Genomic DNA, 20,586 nt, shown 5'->3' with positions numbered 1-20,586 from the left:
TTCCCATGTTAGGGTCTTTCGCCACATGAGAAGCCAAAGAAAAGTTTGAATTTTTGGCCAGAAGAGGGGGTCCCAAACCTTGATGTACCAAGATACATCCTCCCTCTGCTCTGTGAATTCCATCTGCCTTCGGGCTTCTTTGAGATTGAAATTGCCATTGCCCTTCAGCCCCCATCTCAATTTGTCCTCATCTGCGGTTATTCTGATTTTCCTTTTGTTTAGGATTAGAAGCAGGTTTTGAAGGTTAATATTTTCTTCATTAGGGTTTGTTGTGGCTGGGAGGGCCCATTCTCTCCATTCCTGATCTTGGCTATCAGGGTTCCAGTAATGATGGACGGAGTGCTTTCCATTGTTCTGACAGTTAATTTTGTACTCTGCAAGATCTGGGTTTTCAAGCTTTGGGTGCTGCTGCCAGGAGTCTTCCCAAAAGAGGGCAGAGTTCCCATTCCGGATCTCCCAAAAACTGTGTTCTTGGATTAGATTTTTATTCTTTTTTGCCAAATTCCAAATTGGGGAACCTTCTGGCAAAGCCTGAAGTCTTATGAGGTCCTGGTCTCTGCAGTTGGGAGTGTATTTCTCTTTCCAATGTCTGGCCCAGGGGAGGTTAGTCTCCTTCAGCTAGCGCCACCACAGCTTCGCTCCACCAGTATTGTTGCTAGTGTCGGGGTCGATTAGGTTTAAACCTCCAGCAAGTTTTGATTTACAGACCTTGTCCCAGGCCACGAGAGCCCATTTCCTTTTCTCGGCGTTGCCACTCCATAGGAAGGATCTTTGAATGGATCTGATTTTCTGCAGAATTGCTTTTGGCGCCGGGAGGATAGAAAGCATATATTGAGGTATGGCCTGAAGAATAGCTTTTGTTAAAACTAGGTGGCCCGCAAAATTTAGTGTCTTGTGAGTCCAATGCTTGCATCTTTTTTCCATGTTTGCTATGAGCCTTTCCCAGTGAAGCTTTTGCCAAGGCTTAGTGGTGAGCGGAGCTCCAAAATACTTCGATGGAAGAGAACCTTTGCGAAAGCCTAGGATGCTGGTAAGATGGTTCTGTATTGAAACATGAGTATTAAAGAAAACTATAGTCGATTTGGAGTGGTTTATGTCCATACCTAATGCCCTGCTGAATTTAGATAAAATGGATTTGAAAGCCTTGGCATCTTTGATCGTTGGAGAGCCATGCAGCATGGTATCATTGGCAAACTGCTGATGGGTGGTTGCAACGGTGGAGGGGAAGGGGCGCAATCCATTGATTTTTCCTTCCGCTTTGGCTTTGTGAATATATCTGCTGAGCCCTTCCATGACTATCACAAAAAGGAAGGGGGACAGGGGGTCTCCTTGCCTTATGCCGCGGGTAGGAGAGAAGGGGGCCGAAGGGGAACCATTAACCAGAATAGAGAAATTTGTTGACTTGACAAGGGCGAGGATCCAGTTGATCCACCGAATGTCGAATCCAAAAGCACTTAAGGTGGCCTCCAGGAATTTCCAATTTACTTTGTCGAAAGCTTTTGAAATGTATAATTGAATCATCATACCAGGGATTTTTCTGGATTGTAAAGTATGTATCATCTCCTGAGCCAAGAGGATGTTTTCCAGAATCTGTCTGCCTTCCACGAGGCCTGATTGCTCCTCTGAGATGATGTCAGGGAGGATTGGTTTAAGCCTGTTAGCAATGACCTTAGAAATGATTTTATAAATCACGTTGCACAGAGCTATGGGGCGAAACTTTTCTGGAGTTCTGGCTTCCTCTTCTTTGGGGATTAGGGCTAGGAATGTAGAGTTTAGGGCTTTAAGAATCGAGCGAGATCGTCTTGAATCTTCAACTACTTCCCATATCTCTGTTCTGACAGTTTGCCAACAAGCTTTGAAGAAGTTTATAGTAAAACCATCAGGTCCCGGAGCTTTATCATTTGGCATGTCCTTTACAGCCTCCTGCACCTCCTCCATAGAGATCTTTCTTAACAAAGAGGCATTTTGGGCTGGAGTGATGATTTGGGGTATGGCCTGTGTTATTTCCTCTCTGGCTTCCGAACAGTCTTCTTGAGATTCCTGGGCAATTTGCTTAAAGTGGCTGGTAAGCAGCGTTGAGATCTCATTGTGGTTTTGAATGACTTCTCCAGATGCATTGGTAAGCTTAAGGATTTTATTTCCCCCCTTATAATCCATCGTCGATCTATGGAAGAACTTTGTGTTTTGCTCTCCCTCCTTCAACCATTGGATACGAGACTTCTGCTTCCAAAGGATTTCTTCCTGTTGGCAGCGAAGCTGCCATTGCTGCATAAGGATCTTTTCCTGTTCAGTTGAGTCCTCCCTGTTAATCCCCGAAGCCTAGTCTTTATGAATTTGACTTAGGCGGTCTTCTATGTTGTGCTTTTCCTGGAAAATATTACCAAACTCGGTTGTATTCCAATCCTTGATTTTATGTTTGATGTACTTGAGTTTGGACTGAAGTTTAAACATTTTGGTCCCCCTTACATTTCTGGGTTCATCCCACCATTTTTTCACCAGCTCTGGAAAATTTGGGTGAGTTAGTAGAATTTTTCAAATCTGAAAGGCCTGTTTTTGGGAGTTTCTAGAAAAGCAGCTTCCAGGGCGATGGGCCAGTGGTCTGATCCCCCACTGGGGAGAATATCAGAATCAACGGTTGTTCCTTCCAGTAAGATGTTTTCTGAGATCAGAAAGCGATCAAGGCGAGAGGCTATCCTGTTTTCTCCTCCTCTTCGGTTGCTCCAAGTGTAGAGCCCATTTTTTGGGGGGATGTCGAACAATTGGGCGGATTCCATGAAGTCAATGAAGAGTTCTGAGTCTTTGTTCAGACGCCGAAGGCCTCCTTTTTTTTCCAGGAGGGAGGTGATCATGTTGAAATCCCCTCCCATTATGATCTTTGAAGAATTGTATCTTAGCTTTAGCTTCATTAGCGAGTTCAGGAAAGAAATTTTATCTTCTATACGCTGAGGCCCATAGACATTTATACAGAGGTAGGTTTCAGAGTTACCTGTTAATTGGAATTCTGTGGCGATGTATGATCTGGTAGCTTCCATGGAGGTGATTTCTATTACACTGGAGTCCCAGAGGGTTGCAATGCCTCCTTCCCATCCGTGACTGGCTATGTCTATATATTTGATAGTTTTCCCTAGCTTTTTAGTGATATTCTCCAGCTGATTAGTGGCACATTTCGTTTCCTGAATGAGCATAATATCTGGCTTTTCCTGTTGTAGCTTCCTCTTTAGAAGGCGTTGTTTGACGTGGCTATTAAGCCCTCTTGTATTCCAGGAGATGATTTTCATTGATAATGATGAGGTTATTGGGAGGACAGGAAGGCATGTAAATCCTTCATTTTGCCTGAATTGATCAGAAATATACCCAGATCGTGAAGAACTTCTCCATTCGTCCTTCAGCCTCTTTTCTTATTTTTCTTCTGTCCTAGTGAATGAAGAAAAATATTTTTGGATTGGTTACCTGTGCCTTTCATGATTCCTAATCTTTTCTTTTGCTTGTCTAGCGCCGCTTGTTCTATTGCTATGAAGAGGTCACTGATCTTCTTTATTTCTTCCTCTGGGATATTTTCCAGTCCTTGTGTTCTCCAGTGCTTTTCCATATCTGACAGGTTTACCCCTTCTTTTCCTAGGACTTCGTTGAGTTCCAGGTCTTCACTTCCCCCATCGCTTGTTAACATGTCTGTGTCTTCATCTCGTTCATCTGCTACTTCATGCATGTGTATTGCTGTGTTTTCAGTGGTTTCCTCTGCATCTGTTGCTCTATAGTCTGTCTTATTTTTTGGAGGAACTTCTGGAGGCCTTGTCTCTTTGTTGTGCCCTTCCGAGTCTGCTTCTGAGTCCAGAATGCTGAAGGGGTTAAGAGTTATGTTGGGATCTGTCACTGCTTTGCTTACTCTTTTCCTGTAGGTCCTTTGTCATGATTTTGGTTTTTTAAAAACCTCTTGGTTCTTAGCTGGCTGCTCAGGCTTGGCTTCTTCCACTGGTTTGATTAATGGGCATTCCCTTACAAGGTGACCGTGTTCATGGCATTTCCTACAGCGGAAGGGGATCTGTTCGTAGTCGATAGCTTGAAAGTAATCTTCGTCTCTGAACTCTAGCCACAGTCCGTCGTGTAAGGCAACTGAGACGTCCATTTCAACGCAGATCCTGGCACAGGAAGTATACTTCCTTTGAATCGTTGCCTCAGAGGCTTTAATGAAGGTACCAAGTCGGTCTCCTATGCGCTTTAGAGTTGCTAGACCCCAGTAATCTATAGGTAAAGAGAAGAGGCGAATCCATATAGGGACTTGGGTGAAGGTTTCCTTTTCAGGAACGAAGTTTGCCTTCCAAGGCCTCATGTAGAGGCCAGCTGATGAAAGGAAATAAGGCCCTCCATCGAAGATCCTATCCTTATCTTCTAGGTTAGAAAAGACAACAGTAAAGAAACCTTTGGCTCCGAGATGAAGTCTTACATCACCTTTTGGTCGCCAGTGTTGCTTGATCCATTGGCATAGAGCTCTTTCTGTTGGCCACAGACCCATAAATTTACAAATGATTGCATGCTCCATCATGTGGTCTCTGTAGGCCTGAATGTCTGGATCTTTGAAGACCACTTTAAGGGCTTCCTTCTTTTTGGGCTTGCAGGCTCCTTGCAGGGTATTTTTAGGGCTGAGGTTGGAAGCTTCCAATTTATCCTCGTTATCTATGGGGCGTTTTCCCTCCCTGTGTTCCTTTTCCTCATCTGAGGGGGCGATTATTGGGTCAGAGCTGTTTTGGCCTGCTTTCGGTGTGTGCTCGTGTTTCTCCTGTCTGTTGCTGACTTTTCCTGGCATTTCTGATCCGTGATTTGGATCTTTTTGCCCCTGGGTTACTCTGCCACTACTTGTCCCAGAGCTGTCTTTTCGAGCTTCATACCCAGAGATATTGAAACCCTCGTGAGTTTTGAGTTTCTGCATGACTATTTCCAGGTAAGATGGGGTCCCAGTGGACCCCCCGTCTGCCATATGTCGGGCCAGAACCCGGCCTTTGAGAAGAAGATCAGTTAATCGATCTCTGTGCGCTGCCAGAACTTTTGGTGAAAACTGTTCAGAGAACAGTGCTAAACCCTAGGTGCAGGGTTTCTCCATCGCTCTGCTCTCCGGCTTGTTTATTTCATATTTTATGTTGGGTTGCATTTCATTTTCTCGTCCTTTTATGTAATTCTTAATCTCTTACCTTTTTTGGAAGCGTCCATATCTTTATCCTTGTGAGCTCGTTTCATCGAGTCTTATTCTCATCTATATTTAAGTAATTAGTTGTTGGGGATGATTCATTTGAGCCACGCTTTGCATCCACCACCATCACCATAATTATGATTTATACAACAATTCACACATTCTATGTGACAGATGAGCAGATTGTGAATTCTCCATCACAGAAGGATGGAATTGACTAGGAAACAGACACGATACTTCGTCTATATGATTGTGAATTGATTCAATAAAGCGTAATTATTCTTAGATTGTATCTTTCACCTATGTTGTTTTTCTTGTATGTAAAGGTCATTAGGACCTCCCCATTTCTAAATTCCATTTGGTTTTTTAAGGGAATGATAACACATTGTTTAGTATTCAATCTTTCCTTAGACAATCTCGGGAGCTTTCCCATTGAAGGAAAATACAAGGCTCTCCTACAGATTTATAATCAATTTTCAGTGTTAAATCCATGTTCAGTCTTTAGGATCACAAGAAGCCATTTGAGGAATACATCAATCCTTCAAGTAAAATCCCAAATTTTGTGCAAGCTTTTATGACAAATATAGTCTCTAGTAAGAATTTAGCTTTCCCTATTCATATGGTTTATAATAAGAATTTTATGTCCTTTATTCTTCTATGTCCAAATGCTAAGCCCTCCATATCTTCTTGATGCCCAAAACATGGATCAACATTCCTCCAATGTGACCATGATCATCTCTCAACATTGTGTCTGCCACTCCCCACATTTTTCTTGTGCAAGACGTGGCTTTCTATTAAATGTTCTATTTTCCTTAACTCCCCTGTCGCTTCAAGGTCTGGGTTTCCCTTGGACTGTGATCATGCTCATAAAAATTCTCCTGCCCCTCCAAGGACTGGGTTTCTCTTGGACTGTGGCCATGCTCATAAATAACCACCTGTCCCTCCAACTTCTCAATTTCTCTTGGATGCTCCACTAAATTGAATGCTACATAGTTGACACTTTAAAATGTTTTATAAAGTGGGTAATTCAACTATGGAAGACTTAACAGAAATGAAAAACTTGAACCAATTGACATTTTATAATGTTTTACAAAGTGTTTGATTCAATGTTGGGGATGTTTTGTTGGTTGGACTGTTAATAAAGCTATCCATGTAATTAGTTCTTTGATTAGAACTATTGTTTAAAATCCATTTATTTTGTGGAATCATAGATTGGTGCTACTTTGAATGTAGGCAAACCCAAGGAGGCTTCCACAATAGTAATTTTTGGTGAGGTTTACTTAGAGTACCTGAATGTGGCCTTTTGGTTTCCTTTATCTTTCTCTGTTACACAATGAACATGGTTAGATCATTCATATCTTGTTGCTTTGGAAATTTGTGAATTTCTAGTTATGATAGCTAAGTTTCAAATAATTTCTAATGACATTTATGAATGTGCATTTATAGCAATTCCTTTTGAAATTAATGTTTCTCATGTATATATGCGAATGTTTTATGCATGTCTATGGATTCAAGGATAATCTTATTATACTACAAGAATACATAGAAATTTTTGCTCGTCACTTCTTTCCATTTCTTTGAGGCATACCCTTTTGGAATCCAAAGGGCTTGATATATATATTATTGTTCTTCACATGTGACCGACATAAGCTTTGTATTATTCAACACACAAAATGTTTCATCATGATTTTCTCTTTAGTAAATAACACTTTCTTCATCACACCTTTGTTACCGATGGGATCTGGTGCACTAACGTTGGTACTGTTGACACTTAATCATTTGGATTGGGTGAACATTTGTAAATAACATAAATAGTAAATAATGGATAATGAAGAGACATCGAGAGGTGAAGCCTAAGAATCTCTCACTCCTATATATAACCATTAGTAATCTTAATCAATAAACACAATTCATTTGAGGAGTTACCTCCTGGCCTAACATGGTATCAGAGCTCACGTTCCAAGCCAATTTTTTGCTTCCATTTTTACCTTGTAACTCCTTCCTAGCTTTGTTCTACATTTTTGTAGCCTCACTCATTCGACTTATGCTAGCACAAATTCCTCATCTTCTCATCGAAGAACCGAACCTCACTCATTTTTAGTGGTGTGTTTCATTCACTCTCAACCTCATGACTATGAAACGGATGCATAGAGATTGAGTGACCTACCTAACTATGTTTTGGAAAATTAACTCTGAACGTTGGTGATTCTTTGCGCATGAATGGTATTTTCACTAGTTTGAACTAGAACTTTTGTGGGTTGAAACATTTTATTTTTTAACAATGCAGTCTATATGGTATTATCGACATTGTGATTGTGTATTCAAACCAGTCATAATCTGTCATATATAACCCTCAGTTATATAACTTCTGTGGTTAATATCCTCTATCATTGACTATGTGGTTGTGCTCCTCCTAAATCCATACACACCATTCGCATACACACATACCATATATTCCATACCATCGTGCTCCCATACAACCTTTGGTTCTACTATGTCAAATATAAACCTCCCTGCACACGTGCATTAATACCACTTTAACTCCCTTGATAGTCAACTCTCAGTTTCTCATGGATCTAGTCTTCTCCATTCACATACTATGACATCACCATCCTCAATCTTGTGACATCACTCCCTAAACAGACCCCCACGCGTTTGTTTCGCGTCGATTCATCCCACTCTGGTTAATACCACTCCTCGTTCTGTTAGATCCCTATAATACTAGTGATTACCCCATTACTATTGTAGTTGTATCCCCTATTAATATTGTTGTGCCCCTATTGTCCCAATATTGTTATTATTGTGCCCCATAGAAACCCTTTATTGTTATTTTTGTGGCTTTATATTATTATTGTTAGGCCGGCCGGGTTATATTGTGACTCCTTAGACTCCTATATATAGAAAAGAGGTTTTGTCATTTGTATCATCCAAGAATTGTTCATTTATGTAGTGCAAAGGAGGTTGCCCCCTCGAAGAGGCTAAATTCTAAGGCCTTGATCTATCTTTTCTATCTTTTCTTGAGCTCATTTCATAACATTTGGTATCAGAGCTTTGGATTCTAAGCTTTCGCTACTCCAAACAGATCATCGTGGCATTTTCATTATAACTTTTTTTGCGACGTTTCAGAAGCTTAAAAAAAACAATTTGAGAAGACATCGTGCTGAATCTTAGGTCCGAATTTCAAATCTTTTTGCCCTATATTTGCGGAGATATGATCTGAGGAAGTTGGTCTTTTTATAGACTCCTAAATTACATTCCAAACAGGTGACCTGGGGAAAATCGTCATAACTTTTTCTCCAAGAATCGGATTGAAATTTCATCAATAGGTATAGAAAGAGGACGGACTGTAATTTTTTTTTGTATATTATTTAGATCCAAAGGTTGAAACAATGACTTATGGGATGTCATACAAGTTCACTCTACCGAACTAGTCTATAATCAGGTCACTGTGGGAGATTTGGCATAACTCTTCCCTGGAGAATCCGATTTGGACCAAACTGGTGGCATTGGAAAGAGGATGTAGAGGGATATTCCAAGTTGCAATTTCAAAACTAGATGATTCGAAATTACAGAGATACATCAGATTCAATATCAAGCTCCTACAAAGTGAAAAAATGTGTGTAGTTTTCTTTAAATTTTTTCATAAGCTTGGTCTGAAAATTTAGTTTGAAGGAATTCAAAGGGCATAGTAAAGCATTATTATCGGTAATTGATGCCTCGAGGGAAGAAAATGCAAACACCTAGTAGGCAACCTGAAAGCTCTAGCATGTCTCATGAAGAAGAGGAAGAAATGCAACATGATATATCAAAATTACGAGACCAGTGCAACAAGTATCACTTGCACAAGAAGCAACAGAATCTAAGGTAGCTGATTTAAAGAAAGATGTAGAAGCTAAGATGGATTGTTTAAAGACAAGCATGGAAGATTTGAAGATAGGCATGGCATATTTGAAGACATATTTGACAAAGTTTCTACAAGAAATGCTTACTAATGGTGAAAGGGTAGTAAAGGAAACTCATGATGAGAATAAAAGAAATGTTAATCATGATTTCATAGACTCTAATGTTGGATCGAAGACCCACCATATTCCAAAAATCGATATGAGGAAGTTTGATGGCAAGGATCCCGCAACATGGATATTACAGATGGAGCAATTTTTCGATCTCAATAATGTGTAAAACACACAAAAGGTACGTATTGCAACTTTATATTTGGAACCAAATCAGTTTGTATGGTATCAATGGATTTTCTCTCGTAAAAAAATTATCACTTAGGCAATTTTTATGGAAGAATTGACAGCACACTATGAGGATACGAAAAGCAACACTTTTTTTAGCCAATTGATAAGTGTCAAACAAAAGGGTTCAATAATGGAGCACATTGAGGAGTTCCAAAAATTGAACATAAGGGTAAAATATATTCCAGAGGAGCATAGGATTGATGTGTTCATAGGGACTTTAAAGGATAATATCCAACATGATGTTTGCCTTTGGGAACCTGATTCATTAGAGAAGGCATTCAGGTTAGCAAGAAAAATGGAAAGCAAAATTATGGCAACCAGGAAACATACCACTCACAAATATAAAGATGGAAGTGTTGTTGCCCCTAGTCTTCCACAACCTATAAGGTTGACACCACAACAATTGGAAGAAAAAAGAGCAAAAGGGCTTTGTTACAGTTGTGATAGCAAATACACTAAAGGTCATAAGTGTGCTAAGAAGAAATTATTCTACATAGATTGTGAAGAGGAAGAAGAAAAGGAGCAAGAAAGGTCAAAAGAAGAGGATATACTCCAGGAACAAAGCATAGATAAAGAAGAAATGAATCTGACCATATTTTGTAATGCATTGGTGGGAATTACCACTCCTCAAACCATCAATATAGAAGGACAAATCAAGAAGAAAAAGGTAATAGTGTTGATTGATTCAGGAAGTACCCACAATTTTATTCATTGTAAGGTAGCAAAAGAATTGAATTGCTTCTTATATCCAGCACCAGAGTGTCAAGTGAGTGTACTAGGAGTCCAATGGCTACAATCCTTGGGTACATTATCTTTTAATTTTCAAGAAATTTTCATGAAATTTTATGCGCAAGGTAAGGAAGCTGAATTAAGGGGTATTGCAGGGAAACCAGGAAAGATAATCAGCTCTAATGGTATGACAAAGCTTCTAAGAAAGGAAAAAAAAGGTGGAATTGCACAATTATGTTCGCTAGATGTTTCCACATCAGAATCATATATTTCTCCAGATCTCCAAAAAGTCTTGGACAATCATTCCAAGTTATTTGAGACTCCCAAAGGTCTCACACCTATTCACGATCATGATCATGCTATTCATCTGATTCTAGGAAGTGTTCCTCCAAACATCAAGACGTATAGATATCCCTATGCCCAAAAGAGTGAAATTGAAGGTATGGTTGCAGAAATGCTAGAGGCTGGTATAATTCAACCTATTCAAAGTTCTTTCTCTGCTCCAGTAGTATTGGTGCACAAGAAGGATGGATCATGGCGCATGTGTCTGGATTATAGGGAGCTCAACAAGCTCACTATTAAAGATAAGTTTCCCATTCCTGTCATTGATGAATTACTGGATGAATTGCATGGATCAATTTACTTCACCAAGTTGGATCTTCGTTCAGGATATCATCAAATCAGAATGAAGACTGAAGACATTCCAAAAACAACATTTAGAACTCATGAGGGTAATTATGAATTTTTGGTCATGCCTTTTGGCCTTACCAATGCACCTTCTACATTTCAAGTTTTGATGAATTCCATTTTCAAACCCTTCCTTAGAAAATTTGTGTTAGTATTTTTTGATGATATACTAATCTACATCAAGTCTTGGAAGGATCATGTTAAACATGTTGAGAGGGTGCTACAACTATTGGAGGAGAAACAATTATATGCAAAAAGATCCAAATGTTTCTTTGGAGTACAAGAGGTGGAATATCTGGGTCATATTGTATCTCATGAAGGAGTTAAGGTAGACCCTAACAGAATTAAAGCCATTAAGGAATGGAAAATCCCCACATCCATAAAGCATCTACGAGGATTTCTTGGGTTGACAGGGTATTATCGCAAGTTTGTTAAGAATTATGGGAGAATAGCAACACCTCTAACAACATTATTGAAGAAAGATGCATTTTCATGGACTCCAGAAGCAACAAAGGCCTTCGAACATATTAAAGAGGAAATGTGCCAAGCACCGGTCTTAGCTACACCGGACTTCAAAAAAACCTTTATTGTGGAATGTGATGCTTCAGGAAATGGAATTGGTGCTGTTTTAATGCAAGATGAAAGACCCATTGCTTTTGAAAGTCGTCCAAACAAGGGAAACTTTTTACACAAAGCTATTTATGAGAAGGAAATGTTGGCAATACTACATGCACCTAAGAAATGGTGACCCTACCTAATGGGAAGACACTTCAAGGTAAAAACGGATCATGATAGCCTTAAATACTTTTTAGAACAAAGATTATCCTCTGAATAGCAACAAAAGTGGGTCACAAAGATGTTGGGTTATGACTTTGAAATCATCTACAAAAAAGGGAAGAAAAATGTGGTGGCAGATGCACTCTCAAGAAAGGATGAGGATGTGGAAGCATTGTTATACACCATTTCTATTATCCAACCTGATTGGATAAACGAAGCAAGGGAGGAATGGAAGAATGATGAAGAAGTTTGGGCACTTATTCGAAAGTCACAACAAGATTCTAGTACATCTGATACATTTAGCTGGCAAAATGATTCATTATGGTACAAAGATTGCTTATACCTCTATAAGAATTCCCAACTCAAACAAAAGATTCTTATGGAATTGCACAATTCTCCCTTAGGAGGGCACTCAGGATTTTTAAAAACTTACCATAAGGTTAAGAAGGAATTTTTTTGGGATGGCCTTAAATCGGATATTCAAAAGTTTGTGGTGGAATGTTTGGTTTGCCAACAAAATAAAGTTGAAACAATTAAGACCCTGGGTCTATTACAACCTTTATCCATTCCAAGCCAACGTTGGGAGGAGGTTTTAATGGATTTTATTACAGGTTTACCCAAGTCTGAGGGAAAGAATGTCATCATGGTGGTAGTTGAAAGACTTACCAAGTATGCACACTTTTGTGCATTATCACATCCATTTAAAGCCAGTACAGTTTCTACTACATTTATGGAAACAATTCAAAAGCTACATGGAAATCCAAAGATTATTGTAAGTGACAGAGATCCCATCTTCACTGGAAATTTTTGGACAGAATTATTTTCTGGTCTTGGTACTCAGTTAGCTCATAGCTCATCTTATCATCCTCAATCTGATGGGAAAACTGAGATAGTAAACAAATGTTTGGAAGGATATGTTCATTGCTTTGTCTTTGATAAATAGACACAATGGGTCAAATGGTTGCCTCTAGCTGAATGGTGGTATAACACATCCTTCGATACAGCAACAAAAATGACCCCATTTATGGCGCTTTATGGATATCAGCCACCATCCATCACATCATATTTAAGAGAAAATTCTAAGGTTCAAGCAGTGGAACATCACATCGAAAATCAACAACAATTCCTCCAACTCTTAAAGGATAACCTCATGTTGGCACATAATAGAATGAAACAACAGGCAAATCAACATCACACCGAAAGAAGTTTTGATGTAGGTGATTGGGTATTCCTATGGCTACAACCATATAAACAAATGTCCCTAAATGAAGCTAAGAAGGATAATAAATTATCATTAAAGTATTATGGTCCGTAGAAGGTGTTGCAAAAGATTGGTACTATGGCATACAAATTGGAGATTCCTACAGCTTCTCGAGTGCACCCAGTTTTCCATGTTTCATGTTTAAAGAAGGTTATAGGCAACAAGCTCCCAGTTCAAACAATATTGCCAGAACTTGACGAGGAAGGAATAATTATATTGGAATCGGAAGCAGTCATCGAGACAAGAACTAGACAGCTACGAAATCGATCAATTTTAGAGTATCTCATCAAGTGGAAGAACTTATCCGCTAAAGATTCCACATGGGAGGATGAGAATTTTATACAGAAGCATCCAAAACTACTCAAGCGTTGAGGACAACACTTTTTTGAAGGAGTGGGGCATGTTAGATCCCTATAATACTAGTGATTACCCCATTACTATTATAGTTGTATCCCTTATTAATTTGTGCCCCTATTGTCCCCATATTGTTATTATTGTGGCCCATAGAAACCCTCTATTGTTATTTTTGTGGCTTTATACTTTTATTGTTAGGTCGACTGGGTTATATCGTGACTCCTTAGACTCCTATATATTTAAAGGATGTTTTGTCATTTGTATCATCCAAGAATTGTTCACTTATGTAATGTAAAGGAGGTTGCCCCCTCGAAAAGGCTGAATTCTAAGGAGTTGATATATCTTTTCTATCTTTTCTTGAGCTGGTTTCATAACAGGTTCACTCCCAGTTTGCCCTTACCCTCGGCCCCTGCACCTTCCAGCACCTACACCCTCCATATATCCTGACTCCGCTCCTTATACAAGTGGTATCCTAGTTGTAACTATCGTTACCAACTGCAGCATTTTGGTGTGGTATCACACTGCTCCAGCATAGTCTAGACTCCTGGTTAATACCACTCCATACTTTCGATTCTGGTTATAATATATCGCTCCATACTCTAGTTATAATATACCACTTCATACTCCATTCTCCTGGTTACTGTCACATAGAGGCTTCAAAAACAAGCCTCTTGCAAGAATAAATATTCATCTTGGATGGATCACTTCTTGGTAATGGGCTTCAACAGCCAAGAAGATATTTTTCTCATGCAACAGGATTTGTTCTCAAATATTGAAAAGTCTAGTAGTTGAGTTCTCTTCATATTCTCACCTTATATCTCACAGGAGGGGAAGCGATGGTCATATACAAGCTTCAAAGCCACATCAAGGAATCCTGAGCCATAATCTGGCATAGCAGATTTAGAGTTGTAGCCAAAGACAAAGCTGCCCCTGAGCATGACATTGGTTGGTGGTCAGACCTAAACCATCTATGCGTGGTGAGACCTCCCTTTTCAGGTTGAGCTTCGCCTTCTTCAAAACATTTGGGACACTTCCTCTAGTAGAAGACTTCAACTTCTTGCCTGTTTTGGAAGAGTTCCAGGAATTGCATTAAGCATTCCAGAGTTTGTGGTCATCCTTAAACCACCGTAGGTTTTGGACTTCCCTTTTTTAGGTTGAAGGTCTCCCTCTCCAAAACATTAGGGACACTTTCTCTAGCAAAATATTTCAACTTATTGCGAGACTTGGAAGATTTTCAGGAACTGTAAAAAGTGTTCAGTGTTGGTGGGCATCCTTAAACCACCCCCCTCACACCAATATTTTAGAGAGCACATTTAGCCTAGTGTTGTCATACATATTTTTTCACATTTTGTATTACAACTCTCTTCTTGGACCCATACATACCCCTTCAGATTAGGGGGGGAATGTTGGACACCTAATTCTCTATGGGTTGGTGTACAATGTGAACAACCACTGGAGTCCAAGAGACCACTTGGAATATGAAACCAAGGGTCACAATAATGTACTATTAATGTATATCATGTTAGTAATATATGAAATTCAATGCTTATCTTTCACATTCATTGCTTACATTCCATGTATGTTTAACATGGAATGAAGCAATATATTATAATGACCATGTACATCTTATGAATACCTCCCTAGTTAAGAGGGTATGTTGAAAAATGTGTAAATAGGTTCAGTCTTCATAAGTACGAAGTGTGTTCTTGTAAATTGTAAAATGAAAAGAAATTATTATTGAAGCATGTGTTTCATGTTCAAGTTCTTTTATTTTTTATGTCAACCATCCATTGAGTGCTTGTAGGTTTTGTCCTAGGTCTAATATTCATTGTCATATATTGAATACCCCAATGGGAACATTGTGTCTTGTAAAAGAAAAATTATTTTTGTCTTTAAACTATTGAAATTCCTTCCAAGATCAAGTTGGCCTAGAAGTTGTTAATTCAGCCTAAGTGAAGAGCCACGTCTACCCCCTGAAGAGGCCTATATAAAGATAAGAGCTTGTCCTCCATAGAATCACTCACTCATATCACATTCTATGTGAAGATAAGGACAAAGAAGAGGTCAAAGAAGAAGGCTAAAGAAGAGCTCAAAGAAAGTTGAAGTGTTTGTGCTACTTATCTCTCCCACATGTAATTCGAAGCTAGGGTTTTTACGTAAGGGTTACATTTGGTTTGATCCTAGAAGGAAGAGAGGAAATAAGTTAAGAGAAGGTCCCTTAGGGTATCTCTCTAGCCCTGAAACTCTAGCAAAGGAAAACTAAGGGAAGAAGAGGCTCTACGAAGAAGATCAAAGTCTTTAAGAGGGGAAACAGTAGTCACAGTAGTTGCCGGGCAGACCAAATTTTGGATCTGCAGTAAGAGGTCAAAGTTCTTGCAGCAGGAGGCTGAGTTGATCTTGATCTTCGAGGGTATTTTTCTGAGTCACTAGGTATTAGTATTCGTTAATTGAACAATCTATAAGAAGAGAAGATATTTAAGGGTTTTCCACTCAAGAGGAGGGGTTTTTGCCCTAGTGTGCAACCTATATATTGTGTCACTATTCTTATTATTTGTGTAGTTGTTTGATGTATCGCGCACGATAATAAGGAACAAAGCTAATAAGTTAAAAGGTAACACAAACAATTATCAAGTTAAAGAGAATTAACATATTCATTGCCCTATTGAATTCTCAACTCTTTATAGGTTTAGACGACGATAATTATTTTTTCTTAAACTGAGTCCTCATCTACTTTCCAAACTCACAACACTTTCAAATTGGCCTATCGAGCTTTCACAATCTTCAAAATCCTCTAACTGCCTCCATTTTGCTGATATTTATTAGGTTGCCAAAGTTTACATGACCAAGTCTTCTATTGCATAACCATGTTTGGTTATTCTTTCTCATTTAATAGCTAACTCTTGAATCTTCAAACACGTATATTGTCATGAGTCTTGAGTGCCTTCCCTACCAGCTTGTCATTCTTTACTTCTTGTATATCATAGTCATTAGCGTGAAACATCACATCATAGATGTTGTGACACATTTGAATTACATTGAGTAGGTTGTGTTTGAGACCTTCCATATACAACACATCTTGGGCCTTGGCTTTCTCAATGAGACTAACTAGGTCCTTTCCTACAAATTTTTCTAGAGAATTATTTCTAACAGTAACATTTCCTTCGTCTTTTTCTATCAGAAACAAGAATTTACTCTTGTCCTTAGTCATGTGTTTAGAGTAGCCAATATCCACATACCATTTGTTTTCATGATCATGTGGACACAATGTTAATACACATTCCTCATTATTCCTAGTGTTCTCCTTCGAACTCCTCATGTTCATTAGGTGTGTATAATGCTCAATTGTGGTCTATAGTTTGGAAATATACTTAAATATACTTCTACACTCACTTGCATTATAGCCAAAATTATTATACTCGAAACATTAAATTTCATTCATTGAGGAAGAAAAAGGATTTCTATTCCTGGAAAATGAGTTCCGATCTCTAGGATTTTTATAATTTCTAGATTTGGAATTTTCATCTCTTTCAACTTTAACAATTCTAAAATTAATGGTTTTATGTCCAACCATATGAAATTTATATAAATCTCCATAAAAAAAAAATTCTACCTAATATTCAAAAATTGATGAGTTTGGGATGATTACTTATACCTTAGTTTTCATCTTGAGTGATTTACATATATATGTGGAGGAATATTTGAGAAATTAACATCCTTGCTCCATTTTTTATTTCTTATATGAGTTATTTTTTGTTTATCTTCATTGAATCTTCCTTGTAACACCTTTGCAATGTTTGGGGTCTTCAAATCCCATGGACCTGAAACTTCTCTTTCCTCTATGAGGTTTTTCTATATTTATAGTATCCCAAAATTGCCTTATTTGTTGGATACCTGTGGCTACTCAAAATGTGGTTTAATTTATTTTTTCCTTTAACAAGTTTTCTATCCAAATCCTTCTCATTTTTGGACTTCTCAATATCTTCTCTCAAGGATATAGTTTGTACTTCTAGTCTGTGACAATTCTCTCCCCATTCAATGATTAGTTTATTGACAACCCATTCTTTTGTTTTCTATTCCTCCATATTGACTTTTAGCGATAGGCTTTCCTATTTATATGTTCCTGGAATGATCTCCTCCTATTTCTTGGTCAACGTTTATTTCTCAGGTTTATTCTCATCCTCTAAATTATTACAATTATTTTCTCTTTATTCCAATTATTGTGCTAGACTATCTTTGCTCTTAATAGCTTCTTCAAGTCTTTTTGTTTGATGAACAAACTCCTAATTATCCAGTTGTGCATACCTTCTTCTACTCGTAATAGTTTACTTTTTTAGTTGCTTGTTCTTGCTTCACTTCAACATCCACTACTTGTTCTTGTTCTTCATGGTCTCATTTATTCCTCGATTTATATTTAGATTTAAATTCTGTGACTATGCATCCATCAAGCTCATCTTCTAAAGAATATTCAATTATTATTATTATTTTTATTTTTATTTTTTTATTTTATTTTATTTTGTTTTATTTTATTTTATTTATTTATTTATTTTTTCTGATGTAGAACCATCCTGTTTTCTTGAAATATTTCTTCTTTTGAGACTTTCAAGATTTATTTATGGGCTTTTGCTCCTTATCCTTTTTTAGATTTTCCCTATAATAAAACTTGGACGAAAAATGTCCAACTCTTCTACAATCAAGGAATTTTAAGGGTATCTTACTCTTATACCTACCTGAACCACGTTTTAATTTTTGCTAGCTCTTGATTAGATTCATAGCTGGAACATTCTTGGTGATCTTTGCATTCCTTAGTATTCTAGGATACATTGATGATGCCTCCTTTGGTTCAATATTCTATTTTTGTCATCTCATCTCATAGGTTGTGAGAGTTCCATGTAGTTCTTCCATTGTAAGAGACTTCATGTATGGCATCTCCTATATGACATAGATCTTAGCACTGAATCTCATATGCAATGATCTCAAAGCCTCCTAAAAAGCTAATTCGTCTTTAGGTTCTCACCAAGCCCTCTAATGATGCTTACTACTTCATCACCTCTAAGGAAATATTATGTTATATTTTCTTCTTCATTGATTCTAAAGCTCTTAAACCTCATCGTGAAGGTTTGAAGCCTGGGTTTCTTAACTTTGTCATCTCCTCCATTTCTTGTATTAAGTTTTTCCCATACTTCATTGGCCAACTTACAATGAATTACCTTTACTAGTTCAAATTTACTAATACCAAGTAGAATGGCATTCCTGGACTTTTCATTGTTCCCATATACCATTTTTCCATCTACATTTGTTAGATGGGTTGTTGGGACAACATAATCAACTAATATAAAGCTCCAAACATCTACACTTAGAGACATGAGATAGGGTTCCATTCTAACCTTCCAAAATAAATAGTTTGCACAATCAAAACTAGTATCTTTCTTAAGTAGGCATCCTAAATTTATTGTCTAGGCATGATTCCTTATAGATCTATCCTATAGTTTTTAAGTTATTCTTGAAGGAACTTTGATATTGTAACAATTTTATAATAAGGAATTTCTGAGGGAGGGAGTTTAATAAATAATTAACTTTTTTAGCAATTTTTATGATAAGCATTTCAAAAATTCAACTCCATATGCTCAAACAATCACATGAGTTAAAAATAATTCACACACATTTGAAAATTTTTATTTACACAAAAGCCCTTCCAGGAGAAAAACCACCAAAACTTGTTTTTCATTATGATGATAACAAGGGAACCACCTCTGATTACATCATATATTTGTGAGAACCTACTCATAGGAGGTCACAAACCCATTCAAATTAGTACGCCACAAATTTCCTAGAGGATCCAACCTCCTATAATTGTAGACCCCCACCTTCTTTAGCCAAATGCCCTATTTTTCTTACAATTTTCAATATAAGAGAAATTTCCTACTTCTATCGAATAAAACAAAAAGACCTAGTTTGTTTCCTTCTACATCTCCTTCAAATGTGCTCTACATACACACACTCAGCTTCGCTTATGTCTACTTCTTCAACTCTGTTTCACCCTCCTCTCTTCTCTTCATGGTCATATCATTGGCACACAATAACTCAATAACACCTTCTCCATGCAACCTTCTCCTCTTCACACACAACGCTCTGCAAGCCAATTCATACCCCCATGATTACTAGTTGTAAGCTATGTAAAGAGGATCAAACCCATCTTGAAAGTAAGAAAGCCTACAAATCAATGATTAGAATCCTATTCTACCTAACTACCTCTAGACTAGACAAAATCCAAGCAATAGTCTTAATGGCCAAATTTCAATCCGACCTTAAAGAACCTCATGTCAATGTTGTAAAATCAATTTTCAAATACTTTCAATTCACAAAAAACTTTAGTTTATGGTATGCTAGAGGTAAAGACATTAAATTAAAATATTACACTAATGCTAGTTGGACTAGTAGCCTTGATGACAAGAAAAACACCTTCGGAGAAACATTTTTTTGGGAGACTGTCTTGTGCCTTGGGTCAACAAAAAAAAAGACTCAATCTCATTATCTATAGAAGAAGTTGAGTACATTATTGCAACCACTGCTACAACATCTATTATTTGATGAATAGCCTAAATTACTTCTTGAACTAGTCGAGGCATATTACCTTCAATAGTGTTTTCCTCAATTTGGATTTATTCAGTCATGTTTCCTGGACTACCTACATACCATCTAGATTTTGATCATACTAAGATGAGGAGTCAATATTAGCCAACTTTTCTACTTCATGATTACAATCATGAGTATGACTTGATAGACATACCTACTTTCTTGGATTATGTGCAGGCGATCATATCTCCAAAATGAATCTCTTTCTAACCCAAATGACATTAAATCACTTTCAATAATTTCTAAACAAGATTTATTTCTAATCATTAAAGAACATATTCCAAAAAACTTCACACTCAATGATATGAAAATCATTGAAATGAATCCTTTACTTCACAACCTCTCTGTGAAAAAGATAAAGATAGGTGGGAATAAATTTTCGCAAAGGATACATGATTCTTTCTCAAAGACATAAATTCATATTAGAGAGTAGTTAACAAAAAGGGCACCAATCAACTTTACGAGTTTCTTTGGTTAACTGTAATATTCCCTTGAAATATTTTGATATTTTATGAGAGATATTTGATGTTTTGACTCACAGAGAGAAGGATAAGCAGTCAATGTATTTTACATAACTTCTAGAGATCCTCCTTAAATATAAAATTTGGGTCCATCCATCGATTTCCATGTCCTTTCCTTTTTTATCCTTTACTATTTCCACCAATTTTATACTAACAAAGTACGGGTAATTAAATATTAGTGACTAAATATATTAAAAGTTG

At 37.6% G+C, this 20,586-nt stretch overlaps 1 protein-coding gene across 1 annotated transcript; it reads right to left on the bottom strand.

Moving 5' to 3' along the window:
• Nucleotides 1–2,519: 2,519 nt before the first annotated feature.
• LOC149182698 (uncharacterized) lies at nt 2,520–5,229 on the bottom strand. The gene is made up of 5 exons (XM_089414634.1): nt 5,184–5,229; nt 3,948–5,037; nt 3,451–3,836; nt 2,987–3,322; nt 2,520–2,821 (listed from the first exon to the last, which is right to left on the bottom strand). The coding sequence occupies exons 1-5, from the start codon at nt 5,227–5,229 to the stop codon at nt 2,520–2,522; spliced, it is 2,160 nt and encodes a 719-aa protein (XP_089270760.1).
• Between the last annotated feature and the right edge of the window lie 15,357 nt (nt 5,230–20,586).

This window comes from Pinus tabuliformis, chromosome 3_2 (assembly GCF_031772625.1).
Source record: "Pinus tabuliformis cultivar Carrire ecotype Pingquan chromosome 3_2, CPIR1, whole genome shotgun sequence".
Classification (NCBI taxonomy): domain Eukaryota; kingdom Viridiplantae; phylum Streptophyta; class Pinopsida; order Pinales; family Pinaceae; genus Pinus; species Pinus tabuliformis.
Note: the sequence above shows the minus strand (reverse complement) of the source record. Positions and strands in the feature narration are given on the sequence as shown.